Genomic DNA, 24,372 nt, shown 5'->3' on the forward strand with positions numbered 1-24,372 from the left:
TTGGGAAAAGATTGACTCTTCTTTGAATAAAACTTATTGGTGCTTCTCTCTTCGTCCAATATATATATTAAGCTTCTCTGTCATTGTCCCATACCAGTTTGGGGGATGGGTGCTACCACTTTTTTGCATCTTGCATTGTTTTCCTTCAACCTTTTCAACCTTTTCCTCAGCTCAGGTGATTTGTTTGCATTGTTATGGAGGCTTATTTGGTTCTCCTGTTCTTTCCAATTGCAATTAGAAAGCTTTGTGGATTGACTACTTTCCTTGTGAAGCTGTAAAACTGCTAAACAATCTCAAATCTAAGAGTAATGCTACATATAGTCGTGGAGTATGCAAGCGTCGTGCAGTCGCTTTAAAAAAGAGTGGAGTCTACTAGTAAAAAACTAATTTCTTTTTATGTGGGTCTCATATTTATTTACTTTTTTTAAAGCGACTGCACGACTCTTGCACACTTACGACTGCAAGTATCATTTCTCCAAATTTAAATGTTTCAGAAAATCATCACATTCTTGCAGGCGTCGGGGTGGGGGAGAGATAAAATAAAATCATATATATGTGGGTGTAAATTTTAGGTTGGTACACGACCTATGTGGCAAATTTGTATTGCCTGGTGTTAAAATTAAATTTACATCCAACCGGCTGGGGAGCTTTTCCTTTTAAAGAATTCTACTTGCTTCTTGTTTTTGTTGGAGCCTTTTTCTGCTGGAGGGCCTTAGGCAATTGTCTAAGTCGCCTAATGGAGAGCCGGCTATCATAAGTGAAGGTTATCAATAAAATTAGAGTTACCCTCCATTGTTTCTAATAAAAGCCACTTATTGCCATGCAGCTTTCTCCCTGTATAAGTAATAGTCGGAAGCACACTAAGAAGGATGCTCTTCATGTATATGTTATATATGCAACAAAGGTTTATTTTATGCTTTGATTCTGTTTTATTAGTCAATTATATGGTCAATGAACAACAAGAAGACAAAGGCTCTATTAGATTTATTAGTGTCAAAATTTGGGTTATTTGAGTTATAATTGAATATAGTTAAGTTTGGATTAGTCAAAGTTTAAATTAGTTAATATCTAGCAAAAAATAACAACAGTTATATTCTGAACAAAATATAACTATTTTATAATTTTTGCACAACTCTTTTCATAATATTTTATTATTAGTTAAGTTCAAAACTATAAGATCAAATAAATTTAAAAAATAACTACATTTTACTAAAGAGTTGCATAAAAAGTTGGAGAATAGTTGTATCCAAGTAATACAGTACCAATTAATATTGAACTATTTTACAACTTTATAATAAAATAATAAATTTTAAAATTTAAATACATAAATATTAAATAAAAAATAAATAGATATTTTATTATTCAGTTATACAAAAATTTATAAATTGATTGTGTCCTTACAATTTCAGATTTTGTGAAGTACTCTTGGAATACTTATAATTGAGAGAGATAATGTATTAAGGTGGTGGTTGAGCCAGAAATCACCTATATATCACCACTTTGCAGCCTTGTTCCAAGCATACAAAAGTTAACCATCTCTCTCTCTCTCTCTCTCTCTCTCTTCTTCTGTCTTTTCCAACCTTCTTCAACCTCTCGCAAGTGATCACATCAAAACTAACCCAAGCAGAACGCAGCAGAATGGGCTCCACCGGAGAAACCCAGATGACTCCGACCCAAGTCTCTGACGAAGAAGCCAACCTCTTCGCCATGCAACTAGCCAGCGCTTCAGTCCTTCCCATGGTACTCAAATCTGCCATAGAGCTCGACCTCTTGGACATCATCGCAAAGGCTGGGCCTGGTGCGTATCTCTCGCCTTCAGAGGTCGCTTCCCAGCTCCCGACTACGAACCCAGATGCGCCGGTTATGCTGGACCGCATCCTGCGTCTCCTCGCCAGCTACTCTGTTCTCACTTACTCTCTACGCACACTCCCCGACGGCAAGGTTGAGAGGCTGTACGGCGTGGGTCCCGTTAGCAAATTCTTGACCAAGAATGAGGATGGTGTTTCTATTGCTGCTCTCTGTCTCATGAATCAGGATAAGGTCCTCATGGAGAGCTGGTAACCATTCCTTAAAACTTTTTCTATTTTCTTGGTTTGATTTGCTTTTCCAATATCAGTAAGTAATGATTGTTTGTGCCAATTTCCATTCGTAATGTGAACACAGCACTTAAATCCCCACTAAAAGGAAAAACATGGCCTTTAAACTCTTGAAATTTTGAAAATATTTGATGGAACTTGTACTTTGTTTTACAAGTAGATTTTTGTCACATGAACATAAAAATCCTCATTTAATTCATTGGTTATGCCAGCAACCATATATATATATAAATATATATATATTCAGGATTTTATTCTAACTTGACTATTCCATGAGTGTACAAATCCAAGACTCAATTGTTATTTGATTTGCCTAATTTTACCCCCTTTCTTTTCAATTATCTCTTAATTCGTAAAGGAAGGAGACATGTACTAAACAAGCATTTGACTGAGACTTTACATAACCATAAATTAATTTCAGCATTTATGGCAACAACTCCCAAACTTTTTTTCCTACAATTGAATTGATCGATGTGTTTAGAGTAGGGAAAAACACCTCCCCCTCGGGTAGATCTCAGTCTTATCCTATATTACATGTAGCCTCTCTCTCTTTCCAGTCTCTCATCTATACCATCCAAAAACAAATCAAGAAGAAACCTACCCAGTAACCCAAGTTCACAAAGATGTCACAGGAGTCAACACAAAACCAACAAGTTTAAGGGTAATGCTACACTTACACCTACTTTATTACTATTTTACTATTCAGTCTTTTTTTTTTTTTCCTCTCTTTGAATCTGGATTTAAATTCTAGAACATAATATTCTTGTATAATCTAGACGAAAATGAATTGAATCGATCAACATAATCATATACTTTAATTAAAATTAAATTCAATTTTTTAAAAATATCCCTTATTTTGCTCTTTGAGTTTCAAAAACACTATCAGAAAGAAAGAGTTCCCTTTTCGTAGCCCTTTAAGTGTGATATACATATTGTAAATTATAAGGAGAATATCAAACTTATAATTTTTTTTTGTAATATTATATTAAAATATAAGATATTTTTATAAAATTGAATTTATTTTAATTAAATTATATGATTACATTAGTTGATTCAATTTATTTTTGTCTAGATTATGCAAAAACATGCATAAATGTCATGTTCTGGGAATTTTAATATAGATTCAAAGAGCAAAATGAATAAAAAAAAGACTGAATAGTAAAACAATAATAAAGGAAGTATAAGAGTATCACTACCTAAGTTTAAACACACCATTCACGCTTACAAAAAGCAAAATTAAAGAAGTTAGGAAACAAGAACATTGAAGGTGCGTTTGGATGTTGAATTGAGTTGAGTTGAGATGATAAAATATTGTTAAAATATTATTTTTAAATATTATTAATATTTTGAGATTTGAAAAAGTTAAATTGTTTATTATATTTTTTGTTGGAATTTGAAAAGTTATAATGATGAATTGAGATGAGTTGAGTTTGATTTAATTTCCAAACGTACCCTCAGAGATTGGAGACATGCCACGTGTTTTTTCTACTTCTCTTCTTTTTGAGATTTGGAAATTGTGCCATAAAAATTAGAGAGAAAAAAAAAATTAGGACCACCATAAAATGTTGAGGGCAAGCTGGGGGGGCAGATTGGCACCACATTCTTGTTGCTTAGACAAGATCTGATAGGAATTGGGTACCCTCCACTTTCAGATGAACCACAACTTCACTAAGTAGTGTATGTTAATTTGTGGATGATATTTCTTTTCATTATATATATATATATATATATTATTTAACATTTGATATCCTTAGTTACTCCTTATAAAAGGCTGCTACAACTTTTATTCTTTGTGCCTCCAATGATTATGCCCCCCAACGCTTGGTAGGCCATACTTTTCAATAAAGAAGAAAGAAATGAAAACTAGCGAAGCATTTCTTTTGGGTTTACATTTTCGGATGCAAATATTTATCTTTTGGCACAAGAAGTTGTTCACCTAATTTTGTTTTTCCACAGGTACTACTTGAAAGATGCTGTTCTTGAAGGTGGCATTCCATTTAACAAGGCGCATGGAATGACATCATTTGAATATCATGGGAAAGATCTTAGATTCAACAAGGTCTTCAACAAGGGAATGTCTGATCACTCTACCATTACCATGAAAAAAATCCTTGAGACCTACAAAGGTTTTGAGGGCCTCACATCATTGGTCGATGTTGGTGGTGGGACTGGAGCTGTCCTTAGTACGATCGTCTCTAAATACCCCTCTATAAGAGGCATCAATTTTGATTTGCCGCATGTCATCGAGGATGCACCATCTTATCCCGGTATAATAGTATGCTTAATTTAAGCCGATATTTATCCTAATTCACTTATAGTTAATTTAAGAACCTAACTTTTAGACCTTTGTTCTTTAGTTTAGACTCATTTAGAGAACATTGGCTACAGACTAGTCGTTCCATCTAGAACTAAAACCCTGTTGGCCACATGATAATCTTTTCTCGTATTTTTTGGGTTTGATATGAGCTAATGGGATGGAGATGGTGACTGCAGGTGTAGACCATGTTGGAGGTGACATGTTTGTCAGTGTTCCAAAAGGAGACGCCATTTTCATGAAGGTGGGTTTGAACGTAAATGATCTCAAATCCTTTCACTTTCTTACCTACTCCCTTACTTGACTTGTAGTTGGGTCCAGTTGTATAAAACTGCTATGGTTCCATTGATGCTTGACACATGGATGGCACCACTAGTACGCAAGATTCTCTCGACCTGAAATTTAATACTGTTACTGTAGAGGGTATTTCATTTTCAAAGAAAAATCAATTAACCCCCAATTTCCACGTTGCAGTAGAATGATGTCAGTGGATTGCTGAATTTTCCTTTAAGGTAAAGGGAACCTAAGTAGAAAGGAATCAAGATGTTTGGAAGTTTTTTTTATCCAAATTTAAGGACCTTAAGTGGGAGATAAAAGATACTTGAAGGGGATCAGATAAGATTTATCGAGTACTTAATGTTATCCGAAAAATCCATATGGGGCGCCAATAAATATTGTGAGACCCAACCCGTTGGCTCAAGTGATAAGGACCTTGGGCTTGGGGCTATGCTCTTCCAGGTCTAAGGTTCAAATCCCCTTGGGTGCAAATAATCTCTAGGTGCCATCGGATTGGGGGATTTTTTCTCTAAATTACCCAAGGTGCACTTGCAGGAAACTCCTTACCAAGGATCTGTGCACCCCTAGGATTAATCGGGACGCTGTTCCTGAACACCCAATGCCAATAAAAAAAAATATTGTGACACTTTATGCATTTATCTTTCTCTTATTTGAAACCTTCAGGTTCATATAAAAACTTTTCTTGGGGCTTACAGTTTGTAACTGTAGGATTACCAAGTGAAAACATTTTAACCTATTGATTTTTGCTCTTGACATGTGTGTGTTCCCTTGAACAGTGGATATGTCATGATTGGAGTGATGAGCACTGCTTAAAATTTTTGAAGAACTGCTATGAAGCGCTTCCAGACAACGGAAAGGTAATTGTTGCTGAATGCATTCTTCCGGTAGCCCCAGACACGAGCCTCGCTGCTAAGGGAGTCATCCATATCGATGTTATCATGTTGGCTCATAATCCTGGTGGGAAGGAGAGGACCGAGGGGGAGTTTGAGGCCTTGGCAAAAGGGGCTGGATTTCAAGGGTTCCGAGTAATGTGTTGTGCTTTCAATACCTATATCATGGAATTCATTAAAAAGCTTTGAGACCTCGGCTAAACAGGCAGGATTTCAAGGGTTTCGAGTAATGGGCTGTGCTTTCAATAACCATAGCATAGAATTCATTAAAAAGCTGTGTCCTCGGCAGGTGGGGTACATACCTATTGTATTTGGTTTTTGAGGTTCTGACTGTCTTTTTCACTGGTGGCTTTCTGGTGTATGTAGTTTCTGTTTCGAGACAGAAAGAGAGGTGAAAAAAGATGGCAGAATATTGTGAAAATTATATCCTTCTTGAATGAAATAAAAGTGTTTTTAATTCGGATTTCTGTAAATTGCTTTCTGTGTGGAAGTGAGAAGGCTAAAATTAGCAGGTCACTCATGCTAAAACCAAAGTGAATATGGCAATGATTTGATGCTTGGACTTGCAATCAATTCATCTAGTTAGAGTTGTGAGAGAAGAAAAGTTCAGCAGCTAGAAAGGCTTCAAATTAGATCCAATGCCTATTTATCTCTCTAATCGCTGCTGCAGCAAACTAAGAAGTTATTATGTTTTTCCAAAAAATGGAGCACCTAAGGTCCCGGATAATAAAAGTGTTTCGTCTCGTCTCGTCTCGTCTCATCTCATTATTATAATTTTTTTAAATTTCTGTACAAAATATAGTAAACAATTCAATTTTTTCAAATCTTAAAATTATAATAATATTAAAAAATAATATTTTACTAATATTTTATTCAATTTTTATTTTAACGTATCTCATCTCAACTCACTTTTGATATCAAAAGGAACCTAAATCTTTGATTCAAAACATGGAACGCAGAGTTTACCTTGGTGAATAATACTACATACAGTCGTGAAATGCGCAAACACTTTACAGTAGCTTTGAAAAAGAGTAGGGTCTACTATTAAAAAATTAATTTCTTTTCATGTAGATCTCATATTTATTTATTTTTTTTAAAATGACTATATGATACTTACATACTCACAACTACAAATATCATTTTTCTAAAAATTGTGCTTAGAGTGAGCACGAGTGTATGCATGGGTTTGGACTTTACACTGTGTTCATCCTAATGGCACTTTTGTGGTGACTTCTTGGTGTACTCGGCAGTCGGCACTACTTGAGATGCACGATGAATCAAGTGACTAGATTCAAACACTTTATTGGCACCTAGTTGGCGCACTTGGCACTCGAATTTCAAGATGAATTGGCTTAGTTTATTTTTGCATATGAGATAAAACGAGATTAGTTGAGATAAAATTTAAAAATTAAATAAAATATTATTAAAATATATTTTTTTAATATTATTTTATTTTAAAATTAAAAAAAATTAAATTATTTATTTTATTTTATGTAAAAATTTAAAATAATTATAATAATTAAATAAGATTAAATGAGATTAAATGAATTGAATTGAGAATAATTATAATAACAAACGAGAAGTATTTAGTATATGCCTTCCAGCAAAATCTCAATCTCGTTCCCTTTAATTTTTTTTTTGTCTATATGCCAAAAGTTTGTAATAGCCATTATTTTTTGGTTTTATTCTTTTTAAAATAATTGAATTATTCTACTCATCATCCATTTACTACATTTGATAAGAGAAAAAAATTTAAAAAATAATAAAAAATATGTTGTGTAGTGTATGAGACTTATAAATAGAATTTTTCATAAAATTATTAACGTAAGCATCGATTGTACTTGACAAGGCTTATTGTGATAGGATATGAACACTACGTGTTTGTACATTGAGAGTACCCAATAAATAATCATTTGATAAAGAAAAAAGCTATTTGCACTTGAGAGGGGTACACATCGGGTACCCGGGCCCTCCACGTGGAAGCCAAAAGAAATGCTGCATTTCAACTTGGATAATTCACTTTGTGCGAACACTCATTGTTTCAACTTGTGAAATCCCATCCTCTCCTTCGTGCAAACACTCCCCTTCGTCACAAGCAAGCGACCTCTCTGCTTCCCACCCATAAAGAGCTTCACCACGGCGAGACCTCTTTGGGTTTCAATCTTCTTCATCACGAAAACAGGTTAGCATTTCGTCAACTTCATTTTCTTTGTATTTCATCCTCTTTGTATTTCGAAGCCCAAAACTCTAACCCACTAAGAGCTTCATTTTCACTGTAATGTGAAGTCCTCTTTGGGTTTCAATCTTCTTCACCACGAAAATAGGCTAGCCTACGGGCACTTTCTTTCAGAAATCGACTAATTACTATTTGTTGCAGAAAGGTAAAACTCTATTGATGGGTAGCCAAAGATATAGGAAAAAAAAATTGCATAAAACAGAGAATGCTCATACCCTCAGACACTTTCTTTCAAAAATCGACCACCGGCACAGATGGGGGTTCAACGGCATAGCAGCGCTGGTTCGACGACACGAAGACGAGATGGTTGATGCATGTTGCTCAGATGGCTAAGGAATGAAGAGGATGAAGAAAATTTGTGAGATGCAAAATAGGGATGAGTTTGGCACCGGGTTTTTGAAATTGAGTTTTTTTTTTAATTCATTTGTTAAAATAATAACATAAATGTGACTTGGGTAATGCCACATCACACGATTCCGCAACAGTTACTCAACGCCGGGTGCCTGTAGCAAAATTGTTTGATAAATACCCATTTTCCCTTTCTTTTATTTTTCAACACCCATTCCTCTTTAGATGTCCATAGGTTATGAAGTGGCTTAATAGGCACTTCATGAACCTTGATGGCTGGCCAGCCGAGTGTTACACTTGGAGGGGCTATTTACTCCCCCTTTGGATGAAGCACTTCATGCACAAACAGAAAATCTCTCTTTCAAATGTGTGTCAATCTAGTCTCGACATTTTACATTGTGGAACATGTGGGTGTTACTCTAGCTTCCTACCACATAGCACACTCTACTATCGACGGGATGGTTTCGGATGAACAACAACGACGATGAAAATCTGTGGAACAACCACACTAATCTAAGATTTGCCGACGATGCTTTGTGTATACGGTTTTGACCATACCACCATGAGAGGTGGTTCATGTAATGTTTGCCACTTGATGGATGCCGAGCATTATTAATGGAACCAAAGGACGTTACACAAGCAGCGGTTCCGACCACTCAAAGAAGCGCAAACCCGTGCAAGTGGAGGCGCTCCAGATATCGACGCTGCATGCGCCATATGAGGCTGCAATGTGCACTGGAGGCACCTAAGTGCTACAAGCACCATAGGAGGTAGCAGCCCTCACCACTTGGGTGATGCGTGTAGTGTACATCATGGGTGTTGCCGCACAGGTGGCGTGTTTATCGCCTCAATGCGTTGACCACCATAGGTGAAGGGATGCACTTCTACGATGACAGGACAAGCTACACACTGCCACAAGAGGCAGCGTTGGCTATTGGAAGCAACCGAGAGGCAGAGCAACCTGCAACACTGTGTTGTGTTGCTCATGGCTCTGTCCACACCATGGAGTCCATTGCACTCTACTATTAGCAGAGTGGCATGCACCTCTATGGAGGAGTAGCCCTTTATTGCTTGCGTTGTTTTTTTGTAACGCAAACATTAATTGCTCTAATATTTGAGGTTGAGCCTAGGGTTGGAAAAAATCGACGAATCGAACCAAACCAGCCCAAACTAGTTGGTTCAGTTCAGGACCCATTCCGCCATATGAAAAACCAGTCAAAACCGGAATGGTTCCAGTTTTAAGTTTCTGGCATCTAACCGGACCGGTTCGAATATATATTTTTTAATTAATTTTTATTATTATAGAAACTTTTTTTATAATATATATATATATATATATATATATATATAAGATATAGAGAACTGATATGTGGCTGAACTTCTGGCAATAATGCAGATTTTCAAGGAGGGGGTTTTCGAAATTGTTGAAGAAATGCTAATGTACAATAAAAACTTCACCTTTGGGAATTGTTGTTCTTGTGTGCTTGCTTATATATTTCAGCAAAGGGCGAGGGCAGATGTAGTGTTTGTTTTTCTTTTCAAAACCCAACACAGGGAGTTTGAACCAGCTTCGTGTTTTGTCAGCATTGGTAGCCATCGTAATGTAATAATTAAAGGGATGGCATGAGTGGTCATCCATGATCACCCAATGAATGGACGAGCTCTAAGAAAAAGGAGTTGCCAGGCCATTTACTAAGAAAAAGAATGGGAGAGAAAGAAAAGTTCAACCAAGGAGGCGTCGGATTAGAGCCAATGCTTATTTATCTCTCTAATTGTTGCAACAAACTAAGGATGCTATTATGTTTTTTAAAACTTTGAGCACCTAATCTTTGATTCAAAACACTTGGTATTTCTATTAAAAATAAATTTAGAAATTAACATAATTTCATATGATATATTAGATTTATATTATAATAAAAATAATTTTACAATTTAACATATCGTATTAAATTATTCTTTTTAAATATGAAAAGAATTATAGTAAGTTTAAAAATATTTTTTGAAATTATTATATTATAGATATGAGATTTTTATTCATATGAGATTTTACCATCTATATACATATGAGAGTATTATATTATAGATTATTAGATTGTAAAAATAAAAATGAATATGATTTGTTAGAAGTTGTTGAAGATTATAAAAATTAATTAAATATTATAAATAATAAAAAATAATAATATTTTATTATTATAAAGAATATAATAATTAATTTAATATAAATTTTAAATTTTAAATGATTAATTAAAGATAAAAAAAATTATATATTAATTAAAATTTAAAAAATAAAATCACCAATTTAATACTAATGATCTAAACCCTCCCTTAAAAGTCGTCGCGGTTGAACTAACGACCACTAGTACTATAAAACCATATTCATAGATGTCAGTCAGTCCACGTGTGACTCTGAGTTGGGCCTGCCGGTCAGCAGCAGCCAGTCCAACGACTCCAACCCCGAAAAGTCCAAAGTCAAGTTTCTTCCCGGCTATATCTTTCCCGACTTTCCCGGAAATAAAACCCAAACAGAACTCCATAGCTAAAAGAGCTTTCCCTCATTTTCTCGAGAAAACTCTTAAGAGTGAGAAAACTAGAATCGAGAGAGGAAAAAATATGGAGCATTCGAGCCAAGAGTCCCTGATGAAACACTCGAATTCCATAACCTACGAATCCCCTTACCCACTGTACTCCTTGGCCATCTCCCACTCCCCCTATCGCGTTGCCATCGGCAGCTTCCTTGAGACCTACAACAATCGCGTCGATATTCTTTCTTTCGACCCGGACGCCTTGACCCTCAAGCCCCACCTCCCTTCTCTCTCATTCGATCATCCCTATCCGCCCACCAAGCTCATGTTCCACCCCTCCAACCCTAACCTCCTCGCCTCCTCCGGCGACTTCCTCCGCCTCTGGGACCTCCGTGACCACTCCGTCGAGCCCCTCTCAGTTCTCAACAACAGCAAGTCCTCCGAGTTTTGCGCCCCGCTCACCTCCTTCGACTGGAACGACATCGAACCCAGGCGTGTCGGCACCTCCAGCATTGACACCACCTGCACCATCTGGGACGTCGACAAGGGCGTCGTTGAGACCCAGCTCATCGCCCACGACAAGGAGGTATACGACATCGCTTGGGGGGAGGCTAGGGTTTTCGCCTCCGTCTCCGCCGACGGATCGGTCCGGATCTTCGATCTCCGGGACAAGGAGCACTCCACCATAATCTACGAGAGCCCTCTGCCCGATACGCCACTTCTGAGGCTGGCCTGGAATAAGCAGGACCTGAGGTATATGGCGACGATTCTGATGGACAGCAACAAGGTCGTGATTTTGGATATACGGTCGCCGACGATCCCGGTGGCAGAGCTTGAGAGGCATGCAGCTAGCGTGAATGCAATCTCTTGGGCGCCCCAGAGTTCCAGGCATATATGCTCGGCGGGGGATGATACTCAGGCCCTCATTTGGGAGCTGCCCACGGTAGCTGGCCCCAATGGAATCGATCCGATGTCCGTATACTCGGCTGGGTCGGAGATTAACCAGCTGCAGTGGTCGGCGGCGGTGCCTGATTGGATTGCCATCGCGTTTTCCAACAAAATGCAGCTCTTGAAAGTTTGAGGTGCGCCCAAAACTTCTTGTTACCCATTACAATTATATTTGATTGGTGGTGCTTAGAGTTCTAGACTTCTGGGCGGATGCTTAAATAGGTATTTTTATGTGGACAACCACATGTGGATTGAACCAATTTGACTCTGCTACAAAGTAATGACTGTTTTGTGATTGTTGGGGAGCAATGAATTTGGTCCCTTGCCACTTGAAAGGATGCATTTGACCATAGTTTGTGTTGCTTTGTGCCAAGTCTAGATGATTGTAGTTTAAAGGCTCAAAAAGTCTGTTATATTGTGGTTAATGATGATCGATGTGGAGCAACTCCTCAATTTCTTCTGAAAAAGTGGGGACAAAAACCTGTGCTTTACGTACACCTCCCCTTTACTAGCGACTAAGCCTTCATCCCTTACAACTTTAGTTAAAGAAGTGTCTTTTGGACAAGTATGGATATAAACTTTAAGAGCAATGGTGCTGTTCTCTTTTCTAGCTTGTGGAACTCTTTCAAGATTCTCAATTGGGTGTTTGAAGCTAAATTATTGGTTGGAAGTTGCTTCATTACAATGCATTTGTCTCATCACCCATCCCCTTTTCTGTGAAAGCTGAAAGCCATTTTGGAAGTTTTCCTTTTGAGAAAACGTTCAATTTTCTATATCTTACTTGGTCCCTTCCTTACTTCATTTTTGTCGCTTTCTTGCAGCCCCATTTTCTGGGGTAGTCAGCATATCGCTTATCCCCCCCTCTTTCTTCCTGTGTTTTGGGAATGCTAGTTGGGGATACTTGCTTGTTACTGTGACAATGTTAGCAATGATAAGGAGAAACTAATGAATGGATTTTATATATTATGGAAATGCTACTACGCATCAACATGCTAGGCCTATCGAGTTCTTTTACTTTCTATATCATGTAATAAATATTTCTCAATGTATAAAGTTGTTTAATACTTGTAGAAAAATGTTTGTAGTTGTTTGATGAGTTTTTTTTTATATGTTTCCGGATTCATTGGGACTTTTGGGGCACTTTTTTTTTTTTGGGCATATTAATGGAATTTAAGCAATACCTTTGTCATCTTGGGATCCATCAGCATCAAGGTTGTTATTGATATGCAAAATTAAATATTGATTTGGCATGGCAGCTATTGGGTTTGTTTATAAGCATGTACTTTCTCTATTATTTCTATGAAAAGCGGGCAAGAGGTGGGGAAAAGGATTTGGTGTTGGAGTCAGATCGTAACTTCTTACGGAAGTAGCAAATGTCCCTCATTTCAGTTTGTTAGCCTCGTTGGACATGCATTGCCATCAATCTGCCTACCATGGCTTCATAATGATGCAACCAACCTGCCCAGAACAGGGCATCATAATGCTATCTGCATTGTGGCCTGCAAGGTTTCATATTTTATTCATCATGACACTGTTGTACTTTCTCTTAACTTTTTCTCATGTGTCGAAGAGTGAATTATGTTTTTGATTATGAAAATCATGACAGTCAACTATGGATAGCTTAGTGTGGCTTTTACGATGGTAGATTGGTTTACATTCTTTTGAATTTTATATTGAATTATTTTTTCTGTAGCAAGACTTCCTAAGTTGCCCTATTATTTTAGGCGTGTCAATGGGATGGGATGGAATTCATTCTTTTAGAATAATGACCTGTGTTTTAGAACGATGAACTTATCCACATGGTTGTGATCTTCTGAAGCTTGTAAGTTGCAGCTGAGGATATAATTGAAAGGAAAAATAAGTGCTCAAAGTAAAACATGGACTTGTACAGCATATATTTTGTACGAAGCTTAAATCAGTGGCTTGAGTTGCAATGTGAAATGTTGAATGACCATTTTATATTTTCATTTATGACATAACTTTTTTATTTTTTACTGATAGAAACATATATATATATATATTTTCCTTTACGACGTGAGCTAACTCTTCTGTGTTTAGAAAGACTGACTTTAGTGTTCATATTGGTCCCACCCTGGTTCACTGATAAAATTGTCTCTATTAGCTTGTTAGTTGGGTGAGTAGCCCCAGAAGACATTACAGAGTATGATTTTACGCATGAAAATATTCATATTTTAGCTATGACTTCTAGCATATGCCTTCTTTGTTAAATCGGACGTGTTTTGCATCTTCCATTTATGCAGATGTCTTATGGTGGCTAGGAAGGTCAGCAACCTAATGGACTTGCTCTACGCTTGATAGCATCTTAGACAAACAATATAGCTAGTGAACGGGGATGTCTCTTCTGCTACTGGTGATCAATGTTCTGGTATCTAAGGAACAGGTGCAAGCAAGTCACTTTTGCAACTATTTACTTCCGCATCAGTTTATAGATAGAGTTAGCAGACTCCTGTTAGTAGCGTGTAGATGTTCTTTTCCGTGTGTATTACCTGTAAGAGCTAACTATTCTAGAGTGTTAACCACAACCATTCCCACTTCAGATTCCCGTCTATTTGGATTGAGTTAGCCGATGCCTACTGCACATCTCATGCGGTAGTGCTGCTTCTTGGAGCACCATGGAGAATATTATGTAATGAAACTTTGTTGTAATGCTGTTTCTTTGACTATCAACTCTGACTCTCTTTAGTTCAATGGGAATAGTTATGGCTGTACTGATGCAATGGACTGGTTTTCCTTGTAATGAAAATATAAAACTATTGAAAAAATGAGTAGTGCCTATTTAGAAAGAGAGTCATGGAGGATGAAACAAGGAGACTGACAGGCTTTGATGTATGGAAAATTATTTACACAATATTTTTTACAACATTTTACACAACTATGTTTTAAATAAGAGGGGTATTTTTGTAAAACATCTTATAAAAGTAACATAATTTTACAAAAATACTCTCATTTTATAATATTGTTGTGTAATGTATTGTACAATATGTTGTGTGTATATCATTACTCATGTAAATATATACACTCTAGTTGTCATTTTTTCATTAGGATTCCTTGGAGGTTTTGTCCAACGAATGGATCTTACAATATTATAAACTTCTCATTAAATGATGTAGGACTCATCGCATACGTCCATCTCTCTTCCACTCTCCATAGAGTTAGATTCATCTCATACGTCCATCTCTCTTCCACTCCCCATAGAGTTCATCAAAATTCTTATGAATTTTGATTCATTTTTTTTCAATTGAAAAGTATTCCCACCTAACACTGTATTTTGTTAATCTCTCTCTCTCTCTCTCAATTTGCACCCTGATAATCTGTGTAGGAAAGTTCTGGCAGCAAAAGTTAGGAAGAAGGAACCTTGAAAACAAATCAGGGTCCTGCTCAACATGTTTTGAGGTTTAAGTCGAGCAATATCAAAATTTATTTTACTAAAGAAAATAGAACTTCATTTGAAACTCAACTCGAGTTTTGAGATGGGAAGTTATTGATCACGTTTTTATAGAGAATAACTTCTAGAATAACCGGTCTCCCCATGTTAACGCCCTCCAATGGAGATGTGCCACGTAGACACTCCATATTTCCAACTGTGTGGCCGCACTGTAGAGGAACAAATTTTTGTTAGACTCCCGTCGACGCCCTCCAATCAATAAAAATTAATTGATATCAATTAATTTTTATTTGTTTTATTATTAAGAAAAATTAGGCAGTGCTATATACTTTTTGGGGTTAATGCTGAACCATAAAACCACGATCAATAATTTTGATTGAACAATGGTACGTGTAGTTGTATAGTAGGTAAATATGGTGTAATTATTTTAAAAAAATTTAATTTATTATTAAAAAATTAATTTTTTATATAAATTTTATATTTATTAATTTTTTTTCAAACGACTGTATGATAATTATAATAACAATTTAAATATATTTCCATTTTATTTTCTGAAGACAGAATAAAGAGCGGAAGGATTAGAACAAAGAATATGGAAGAGAATAATCTCATCTGCCACACAAGTCCGCCGCCACAAACTCATAGCCCTCTTTCCGCTTTCTCTTCCCTTCTCTGCTCTGCTTAGTAATGGACTTGATTTTGTTCAACTTCCAACCCCATAACCCTTTTCTGCAACTAAGCTATCCCTTGGAAAATCCTTGACATGTCTCCGCCTCCACCAATCACAAACATCCACTCCACCACCACTACCCTCCTCAATAGCCCTAGCCTTCCTGACCTCTTCTTCACGGCCCTTTCCCTCTGCTTCCTCTTCCCCTCCAAACCCAATCTCTCCAAACTCCCCTCGTTCCTCATCCCTTTCCCTCTGAACTCTTCTCCTCGCCGATTCCTCAAAATCCCCACCATGTCCCGCACCCACCACAGCAACTCCTTCTCCACCCCTCAGTCCCTCTCCGAATGGCTCAAGCCTCGCTTGCCTTCCGACTCCTTTGCCTCCTGGGGCGTCAAACCCGGCACTAAGAACGTCCACAACCTTTGGCTGGAGCTCGCTGAGGGCGAAACTTCCCTCGCCGACTCCACCCCTCCGCTTCGTACGGTTCAAGTCGTTACGGTCAGAATCATCGACAAAAACAACCTTGTTCTTATCGAAACCCGCCAGGAATTGTCCGACGGTAGTTTACGAGAACGGAACCGACCTTTGTCGGAGAAAATGAAACCCAACGAGACGCCCGAATCTGCGGTTTATCGGGCGGTGAGAGAGGAGCTCGGTTCGATAATTAAAGGGTCGGTCGGCGATTTGGAGAGCGAGAGCGTCGTGAGAATTGTTCCCGGCTCTTATCGGATGAAGTTGGAGGAGAGGAATTCGGCATCTTATCCGGGATTGCCGGCGTGTTATGTGTTGCATTCTATGGACGCAGTGGTGGAAGGCTTGCCGGAAGGGCAGTTTTGCACGGAGGAGGGTGATGAGTATGGGGATTGTGGGGAGACGAGCATGAGGGTGGTGGCGGATAAGGCGGTCTCGGTGAAGAAGCATTATTGGGAATGGGTTAGTGCCGAATCGATTAAATCTTCAAGTTCTTTGGTTGAGGGCAACTGAATTATTTTTATTTTTATTTTTTATTTAAGATTTCAATGTATTGTTGAAGCTCATGGCGTTAATTTTTTTTTTTTTTTTTAGCATGATACGATAATGTTTCTGTTGTCGATCTTGATAATGATATTATGTATGAAAGATTAGTGATATTTACAACATTGTGACTTCTCGATAGAATTTTCATGTTAATGTGAGTATGCCTTTGTGTAAATCTTAGTCAATTTCTTGCTATACTTTTTGGAGTATGTGATTCCTTCTTTTTTTTTTTTTTGGTTTGATAAGTAAGAAACACACTTTAATTCATCGAATGAAATAGGCAAATGCCCGTGTACACAAGAAGTATACAAAAGAAACACCTAATTACATTCTAGAATCAGAAAACTAAAACAAAAACTCATTAACAGACCCTCCATTAAGCACAATAGCTGAAAACCATTGAAGTAAAGAGCACACAAAAAATTTCCATATTTCCTCTACAGTATGCTCCTTATTATTAAAGCACCGCTCGATCCTTTCCCACCAAATACACCACTTAAGACATAAAGGAACCATCTTCCACGCAGCAGCCACTTGAGTACAACTATGAAGCTCATTCCAACACGCAAGTAAATCCACTGCTTTCATAGGCATTACCACCCAAGCCAGCCCAGCTCTACAAAAAAATCATCCCACAATGCCTTAGCCACCTCACAATGTAGAAGTAAATGATCCACTAATTCACTATGTTTCTTACACATCAAGCACCACTCCATAACAACCAAGCCACACTTCCTCAAATTATTGATCATCAAAATTTTCCCAAGCAATGCTGTCCATATAAAAAAAGCGACTTTGGATGGAACGTGAGACCTCCAAACATGCTTCCACGGAAAAGAAGGGCAATGTTGAACAGTCAACACCTTATAATATGACCGAACCGAAAACTTTTTACACCCCATATGCTTCCATAATTTTCTGTCCCTCTCATTACCTCCAATACCCAAAGAATACAAGAAGCTGAAAAAACCCGCAACCTCATCAAGTTCCAAATTCTGCACAGCTCTAATAAAACAAACATCCCACTGCAAGGCTTCATTAGAACGGATTAACAAATCTGAAATGGATGACCGATTAGCTACCATACGAAAACTAGCCGGGGAACACTCTAAAAAGAGCACGCTTACCACACCAAACATTAAACCAAAACCGGATCCTTGAACCCTCTCCAACAACAAAATTAACGTGTTTACCGAAATCCTCCCACCCCTTTGTAATGAATTTCCAAAGACTTACATCATAAGTCCCCCAACCTCCTTAGAACACCAACACCCCCCCCCCCCCCCCCCCAAAAAAAAAGAAATGTGTGAAATAACTTCTCAACCCAACTTGTCACTCCTGCACGCAATGAGAATAAAGAAAGATAATAAGTCGGAAGGTTGGAAAGACTACTTTTGATAAGTGTAATTCTACCCCCTTTTGATAGGTATAGCTGCTTCCATCCTGCCAATTTTTTCTCAATCTTTTCAACCCCACCGTCCCAAATATTCTTAGCCTTAAAAGATGCCCCCAATGGAAGACCAAGATATTTCATAGGTAGAAAAGCCACTTCACAGCCCAAAAGATCCGACAAACAATTAATATTCCGCACATCCCCCAACCATCTCTAACTTTCCCAAATTCACCTCAAGGCCCGAAATAGCTTCAAAACATAATAACACAGCTCTTAAGGCTTGAATTTCACAAAAGATGAGAGTGTTATCTGCAAAAAGTAAATGAGAAATTTTGATAGTTCGTTATTAGCATTTCCCACCAAAAAACATGAGAGACCCCCCCCTTCCCCGGCAGCCTCCACCATACGGCTCAAAGCCTCCATGATGATAACAAAGAGGAAAGGAGATAACGGATCCCCTTGTCTCAAACCTCTTGAACTCTTAAAAAAAAAAACACAGGAATTTCCATTAACTAATATTGAAAACCGAGCAGTAGAGACACAGTCTAATCCACCCACACCACCCATCTCCAAAACCACATCTCCCGAGCATATAGAAAAGGAAATCCCAATTTACATGATCGGTACACCTTTTCCATATCAAGCTTACAAAGAACTCCATGAACGCCCTCCCTCAAGCGAGTATCTAAACATTCATTAGCAATCAGTACAGAATCAAGTACTTGCCTACCCCGAGCAAAAGCATTTTGGGGCTTAGAAATAATCCTATCCATCACTGTATTCATACGGTTTGCTAGCACCTTAGAGATTATCTTATAAATCCCACTTACAAGGCTGATGAGCGAAAATCCTTCAACTTTGAAGCCCCAAATATCTAGGGAATAAGGGCAATGAAAGTGGCATTAAGAGACTTCTCGAACTTTTGAAAGGAAAAGAATTCCTGAAAAACCTGCATCAAAATTAAGAGACTTCAACTCTGGAGTATCCGATTCTGGTTGTTGCTTCAGTCATAAAATTTATTGCTTTGATTTCTTTTCTTTTTTTACCTTTCAATTTCAGTCCCAAATTCATTGGTCTGTGTGCTGGCATGCACATACAGAGAGGCAAATTCATGACTTTGTATTCTTTGACCATAACTTATTTGAAAATTTCAAAAGTGATTGCTTGACTCAGGTGTGATTCTTATTTATGAGTCGTTATGAAGGGAGTTATGGTTGAAGTGTTTATGTAGGTGAATTTTGGTTGATGTTTTGGAGTGGCGATAGTTGCCTGGAAATGTTGGCAATGGCCAATGCTAGGGAGAAGTGTAAGGTTAGGATTGTGACCTGTTATTATAGTTGCTTAGTAGTTAGAGGTATAAAGTTATGGGAAAGAGAAACTGTGAAGTTGTATAGTAACTTTTTTAGATTTAACTTATTTGCTTTTAAATTTGATGGAGACAGAGATCGTTCATTCTTTTCTTTTTTTCCTAAGGTAAATTTTATTCAAAGCACAAAGTGCCACTACCCCAGTTTACCGAAAGTATACAATACCAAACGCCCGTCCATATAGATGAAGAAAAAAAACACAATTCAATCAATTTTGACAAATTATTATGCCCTGCTGTCTATACATAAAAAAGAAATGAGCACAAGGGCTCTTAATTCTTGTGCTGTCCTCTTGCAATCTTCGATTCGCCAAAGACGCCATATTAGACATAAGTGAACAATTTTCCAACCTTGAAGTTGCTATGGGTACCAATAGCACACTACACGAACAAGCGAGCAAATCCCTCTCCCATCAAGGCATGACACATCCAAACTCAAATGTGCAAAATATGATGTCCATTTCTCCACCCTGCTTCCACATACAACAGCTGTCCATTATTACAATATTCCACAGCCTCAAGTTATCTGCCATTGAGATGTTCCCTGATGGTGCCTTATATCTCCAAATCTTCCAAGGAAAAAGGAGGCTATCTCGAGGGAAGAGCATATGTACAAAGATTTGAGGTGTTCATATCCTTTATGCTTAAAATCTGAAGTCGATTATAGTTTCCATTTTTGTTTGCTAGTGTCTATTAGAAGTCTAAAAACTAGCTTATGATGTCGCAATTAGGGTGCAAAACTGCAAATGCAAGGGAGGTCACCTTGTCCTGTGAAGCCCAGGATGCTTTTGGACTGTCATTGTAGGATGCTTCTTCCATCTGGTGTGGTAAAATTTATTTTGTGCTCATTTTCCACTTAAATATCTTTGATAGCACGACCTTAACTTGGTGTTTTCCTATATCCTATGAAGTTCCTGCATTGTATCCGATAAAATAAATGAAGTGCCTGTATTGTAACTCTTACTGCCACCCAATAAAGGAAATGTCATTATCCAGTGTTGATCCCGCTAGCCATAACTGTGCCATCTCTTACCAAGTTAAAAGCACTTATTTTTCCTTGAATATCTCGTGAGAGGAAATAGGCAGTGGCCTGTATTGGTTCTATCTAAGTGAGGCATTGGATCAGATGGCTTGGATACAACCCTACCATTCAGCACTTTATGCTCAAAGTGGCCATTCTCAACACTCAAAACTGCACGGTTGTGTTTGATAGCTGGACACTTAACCATTGCATCCCACAATACTCTTGCTATGACATGACAATTATCCAGGCATATGTTGAAATACCACTTCAACATGTGTTCAAGATTCATGATCCCACTTTCATGGTATCTTCACTTTACCTTTTACACGCTTTTTAAAGTTTAGTTTTCCCACAATGCAAATTATATATCACAGTTCAGAAGTTTTCCATGTGCCAAGATATGTGCTGAAAAGAATTTTTTAATCTCAAATCATTCTTCAGCTGTAATTTTACCATTTAGAGAATATAGCTTATGTGGCTTTTGATACGATGGAGGAAGGACAGGTTATCTTGCTTTTTAGGAAGCAATTTTAAGCCTTTTTCTGAATTAGAAAAAGAAAAAGATTTGTTGCACATAACAACCAAAGAGCCCAAATATTTTCTGTTTGATTGAGAAACAAAATTTTATTGAGCATAAAGTAGACAAAGGTCTGAGAATAGAGGACATATACAAGAGCATTGCCTATGCATGTGAGTTTAGCTACCCAAGGAAGTAAAGAGCCCAAATATAAACCAAACCCCTATCAAATCTGTTTCACCTACTTCATCTCAACTACACCATTTTGACAGCACTCAGCAGGTTTGCCATGTCTGTATGTTTGTTATAATAGGTTTATAAATATAGGGTTGTTATTGAACCTAATGTGGGAATTTTGTTGTTCCAATTCCTGGAGGCCGCAAATCTTCCATTGGTAATTGTGGTTTGTAATGTTTAATTCCTTTTAAGGTGATATATTCAATTCTTCTATTCTAAGCATCTTAGATTCGTACTAGTTGAATCTTTTTTTTTTTTTTGGGCGGGAGGAAGGGGGCTCTTTTCTCTGATCTCCTTTAATATATGGTGGATTTCAAAGCTCTATATTTTTTTTACTGAATAAAGTTGTACTTTTATGTGGATAAAAAATGGTGTTGGACATGAGTGGAAATAGGTTTCGTGTTAACTTGCATTGGTTGAGCAAAATATTGATAGGGAGAAGAACTGTCTACCTGTTAATTGATAGGAGTGTTTTTCTTCTAATTTTCTTTTTAAAACCATTAGAAAAGAAACACTCGACAACATGTGACTTGCCGAAGAAGTTACGGTGATGTTGTTCTGCATGTTTATTTTCCACAAACTGAAAACAGCACTGCATGTGTTATCTTGAGTGGGTGTAGGCCAGGCATAGCAAAGATGTTAATTAACTTGTAGCATGGCCACTATCTAGTTTGTTATGAATCTTTTTGTGTTTTTTGATAAGTTGTTTACTATGAATCTTGCATTTGATCTTTCATTATATAGCAACCAAAGCATACCCAGTCCAAGCCTGTAGAGAGGAAAGAACATGCTACCTACAGGATGAAATGTAAATCTGCCCTAATTAATACTATGCTTTAGTGAGTTTCGTGGTGTAATTGCTTCTTAACATACTGGTTCAGGCTTAGCTTTTCTGGTCCACTGCTGTTTTCTGGGTGTAATTGTGTCTTAACATTCTTACATTATTTACTTGAGCTATTTTGACGTATAACGGGCTCTCAAACACAACTCCCCGAATATACACTGTTGAATTAGCAACTCAAATTGGAAAATAGACTGTTTGATTAGCAAAATAGCTGCATACTTTTTTTTTTTTTTTCTGTTGCTGCTATTGGTTTAAATTTCTTCTTTTGCCTTTTCTTTTTATTTCTTTATATTTTGTGCTCTTTTACCCTTATATAGATATAGATGGGTAAGAAAAAGGCATTAGCTGTCTACTGTTAGACGCGAGGCTTTGTTGTCCTCAAGCATCGGACGCAGCAACATTTTCAATATGGGAACTGTCATTGTCATAAATCATAGCCTTGCACTAGTTTTTGTCTTTAGATAAGCCATATTGGCTAGCAAATGTTGGGGCAAATCTAAAGGATGGCATAGCTGGGAAGTCTTTTTGAAGTTGCACAACATACCTAGGTTTATTAGTGTAATAAAACTCTTTATCTTAGATTTTTTTTTCATCTTCAACTGATCTATGTGTACATTTTAAATAGTTTCATATGAATGTTTTTGAGTTTTACTCATCTCATTCCTAGGCTGCTTTCACTGTAATAGCAGAAAAGTTGGCATTGCCTGTCAAACCAGGGGGTGGAACTGACAATAGAAAGCCATACACTCTAATTTTGTTGAACAGCAGTTACATTGTGCTTATTTTGTAGGGACATATCTCAGACAGGAAGCCATGCACTTGGCTTTTCAAATCCCAAAAAGCTTACTACTTTTTTGAGACTTGTGGCTTAAGGATTTTCTCCCATCTTATATTTCTCTCCTTCTGAATTATCTGAAAAAGCGATGGTGATCAATCATTAAAGCCTTGTTGTCTATATCTGTTTGTTTTCTTTATCAGACTCTTTCATAATTTCTCAGTTGCAGGATAGCTGCGTGACCTTTACGCTTGATGGTGCTCTCCACTGACAATAATAATAATAATAATAAAGATCGATTAAAGATTGAGCAAACCTAAAAGATACCAGAATACCTTCAACTACAATATCTACCAACGAAGTTGCTGTATCAGCTCCTCATACTTCAATTCAAACAGCCAATTTTATTGAAGTCTTTTGCACCATTTGAGTTGTTATATCAGCTTTTTATTTGGTATTTCAAACACAATTAAATCTTTGTTAATAGAACATAAATAAAATTAAGAATTAAAAGCACTATTGATAACCCCCTTTGAAAGTTTGTCTTACCGAGCAACGCTAGATACAGTTTTAAGATGTGTAACTATCGCGTACTTCTATTAGAAAAAAGTGAAATTTACCATTAGAAAATAAATTTCTTCATTAAGTCTTAAATTTGTCCACTTTTTCCGTACAAACCATTTTTCTTGTCCGACCATCTAGTAATTAGGGTTGGCGTGACCAACTTAATATATATTCCAGAGTAAAATAATAATAAAAAAAAAATCTCAAGTTTGAAAATTTATGAAATATATATATATTTCATAAATTTTCAAACTTGAGATTTTTTTTTTATTATTATTTTACTCTGGAAGTTACTTGGACTGCACTGTGAGCAGCTAATTATGCGACAAATTCTCACTCGATGGGTCGTTAGAAAATAAAATTTTCCAGTTCACTTGAAACGCATAAATGAAAAGGGATGATGAGAGAATAATAAGAAAATAGATGATTAATAGATTTTTTCTCAATGAAATGGGAAGAATCTTTATCCTCCTTATTCATGTAGTAGTTATTCTCAAAATAGATAAATCCATAAATAAAACTTTTCAAGTCGAAGCCATTATTCTGTATTAAAGAGAAGTGGTATATATATATATAAATATATATATTTATATATGAATTGCAAACACTCCATTATTAATTACATGATGACTAGCTTTTGGAAACATTTTCCATTTCTTTGGAGAGAATTGTGCAGTATATTCGTTTCGACAAGCCAATTCTGTCACCTGGGTATGGTTCAAAAGCAGGCAATGAAAGAGAGATCAACAGATTCAAGACCCAATGGTATATGCAGATTCAGTTGTCAAGGCGTTGCATGCGACTTCCACTTCCATGGACTCTAAAACCAAAGGTGAGGGTTTGGCATGTAAATTACAATTGTTTCCTCCTTTTTCTCCCCAACTTTGTTTCCTCCTTGGAATCTC

General features: G+C 37.1%; 3 protein-coding genes across 4 annotated transcripts; all 3 read left to right on the forward strand.

The window, feature by feature from the left end:
• The first annotated feature begins 1,407 nt into the window (after positions 1–1,407).
• Positions 1,408–6,070, forward strand: LOC109007527 (caffeic acid 3-O-methyltransferase). Its single transcript, XM_018987218.2, has 4 exons — positions 1,408–2,057; positions 4,053–4,363; positions 4,590–4,654; positions 5,484–6,070. Exons 1-4 carry the CDS (start codon positions 1,639–1,641, stop codon positions 5,784–5,786), a joined length of 1,098 nt encoding a protein of 365 aa, XP_018842763.1. The 5' UTR covers positions 1,408–1,638; the 3' UTR covers positions 5,787–6,070.
• Positions 6,071–10,583: 4,513 nt separating this feature from the next.
• On the forward strand, positions 10,584–14,434 carry LOC109007528 (protein TRANSPARENT TESTA GLABRA 1). 2 transcript variants are annotated; one of them, XR_001998796.2, is made up of 3 exons: positions 10,584–11,785; positions 13,913–14,052; positions 14,210–14,434. XR_001998796.2 is itself a non-coding variant. In XM_018987219.2 (2 exons), the coding sequence occupies exon 1, from the start codon at positions 10,792–10,794 to the stop codon at positions 11,782–11,784; it is 993 nt and encodes a 330-aa protein (XP_018842764.1). In that variant the 5' UTR covers positions 10,584–10,791; the 3' UTR covers position 11,785; positions 13,913–14,434. The 2 variants fall into 2 exon arrangements, 1 of the variants encoding a protein (XP_018842764.1); XM_018987219.2 differs by having other exon boundaries at positions 13,913–14,434.
• Positions 14,435–15,636: 1,202 nt separating this feature from the next.
• Positions 15,637–16,908, forward strand: LOC109007529. Its single transcript, XM_018987221.2, has one exon. It carries the CDS (start codon positions 15,821–15,823, stop codon positions 16,712–16,714), a length of 894 nt encoding a protein of 297 aa, XP_018842766.1. The 5' UTR covers positions 15,637–15,820; the 3' UTR covers positions 16,715–16,908.
• The last annotated feature ends 7,464 nt before the right edge of the window (positions 16,909–24,372 follow it).

This window comes from Juglans regia, chromosome 16, assembly GCF_001411555.2.
Source record: "Juglans regia cultivar Chandler chromosome 16, Walnut 2.0, whole genome shotgun sequence".
NCBI classification, from domain to species: Eukaryota; Viridiplantae; Streptophyta; class Magnoliopsida; order Fagales; family Juglandaceae; genus Juglans; species Juglans regia.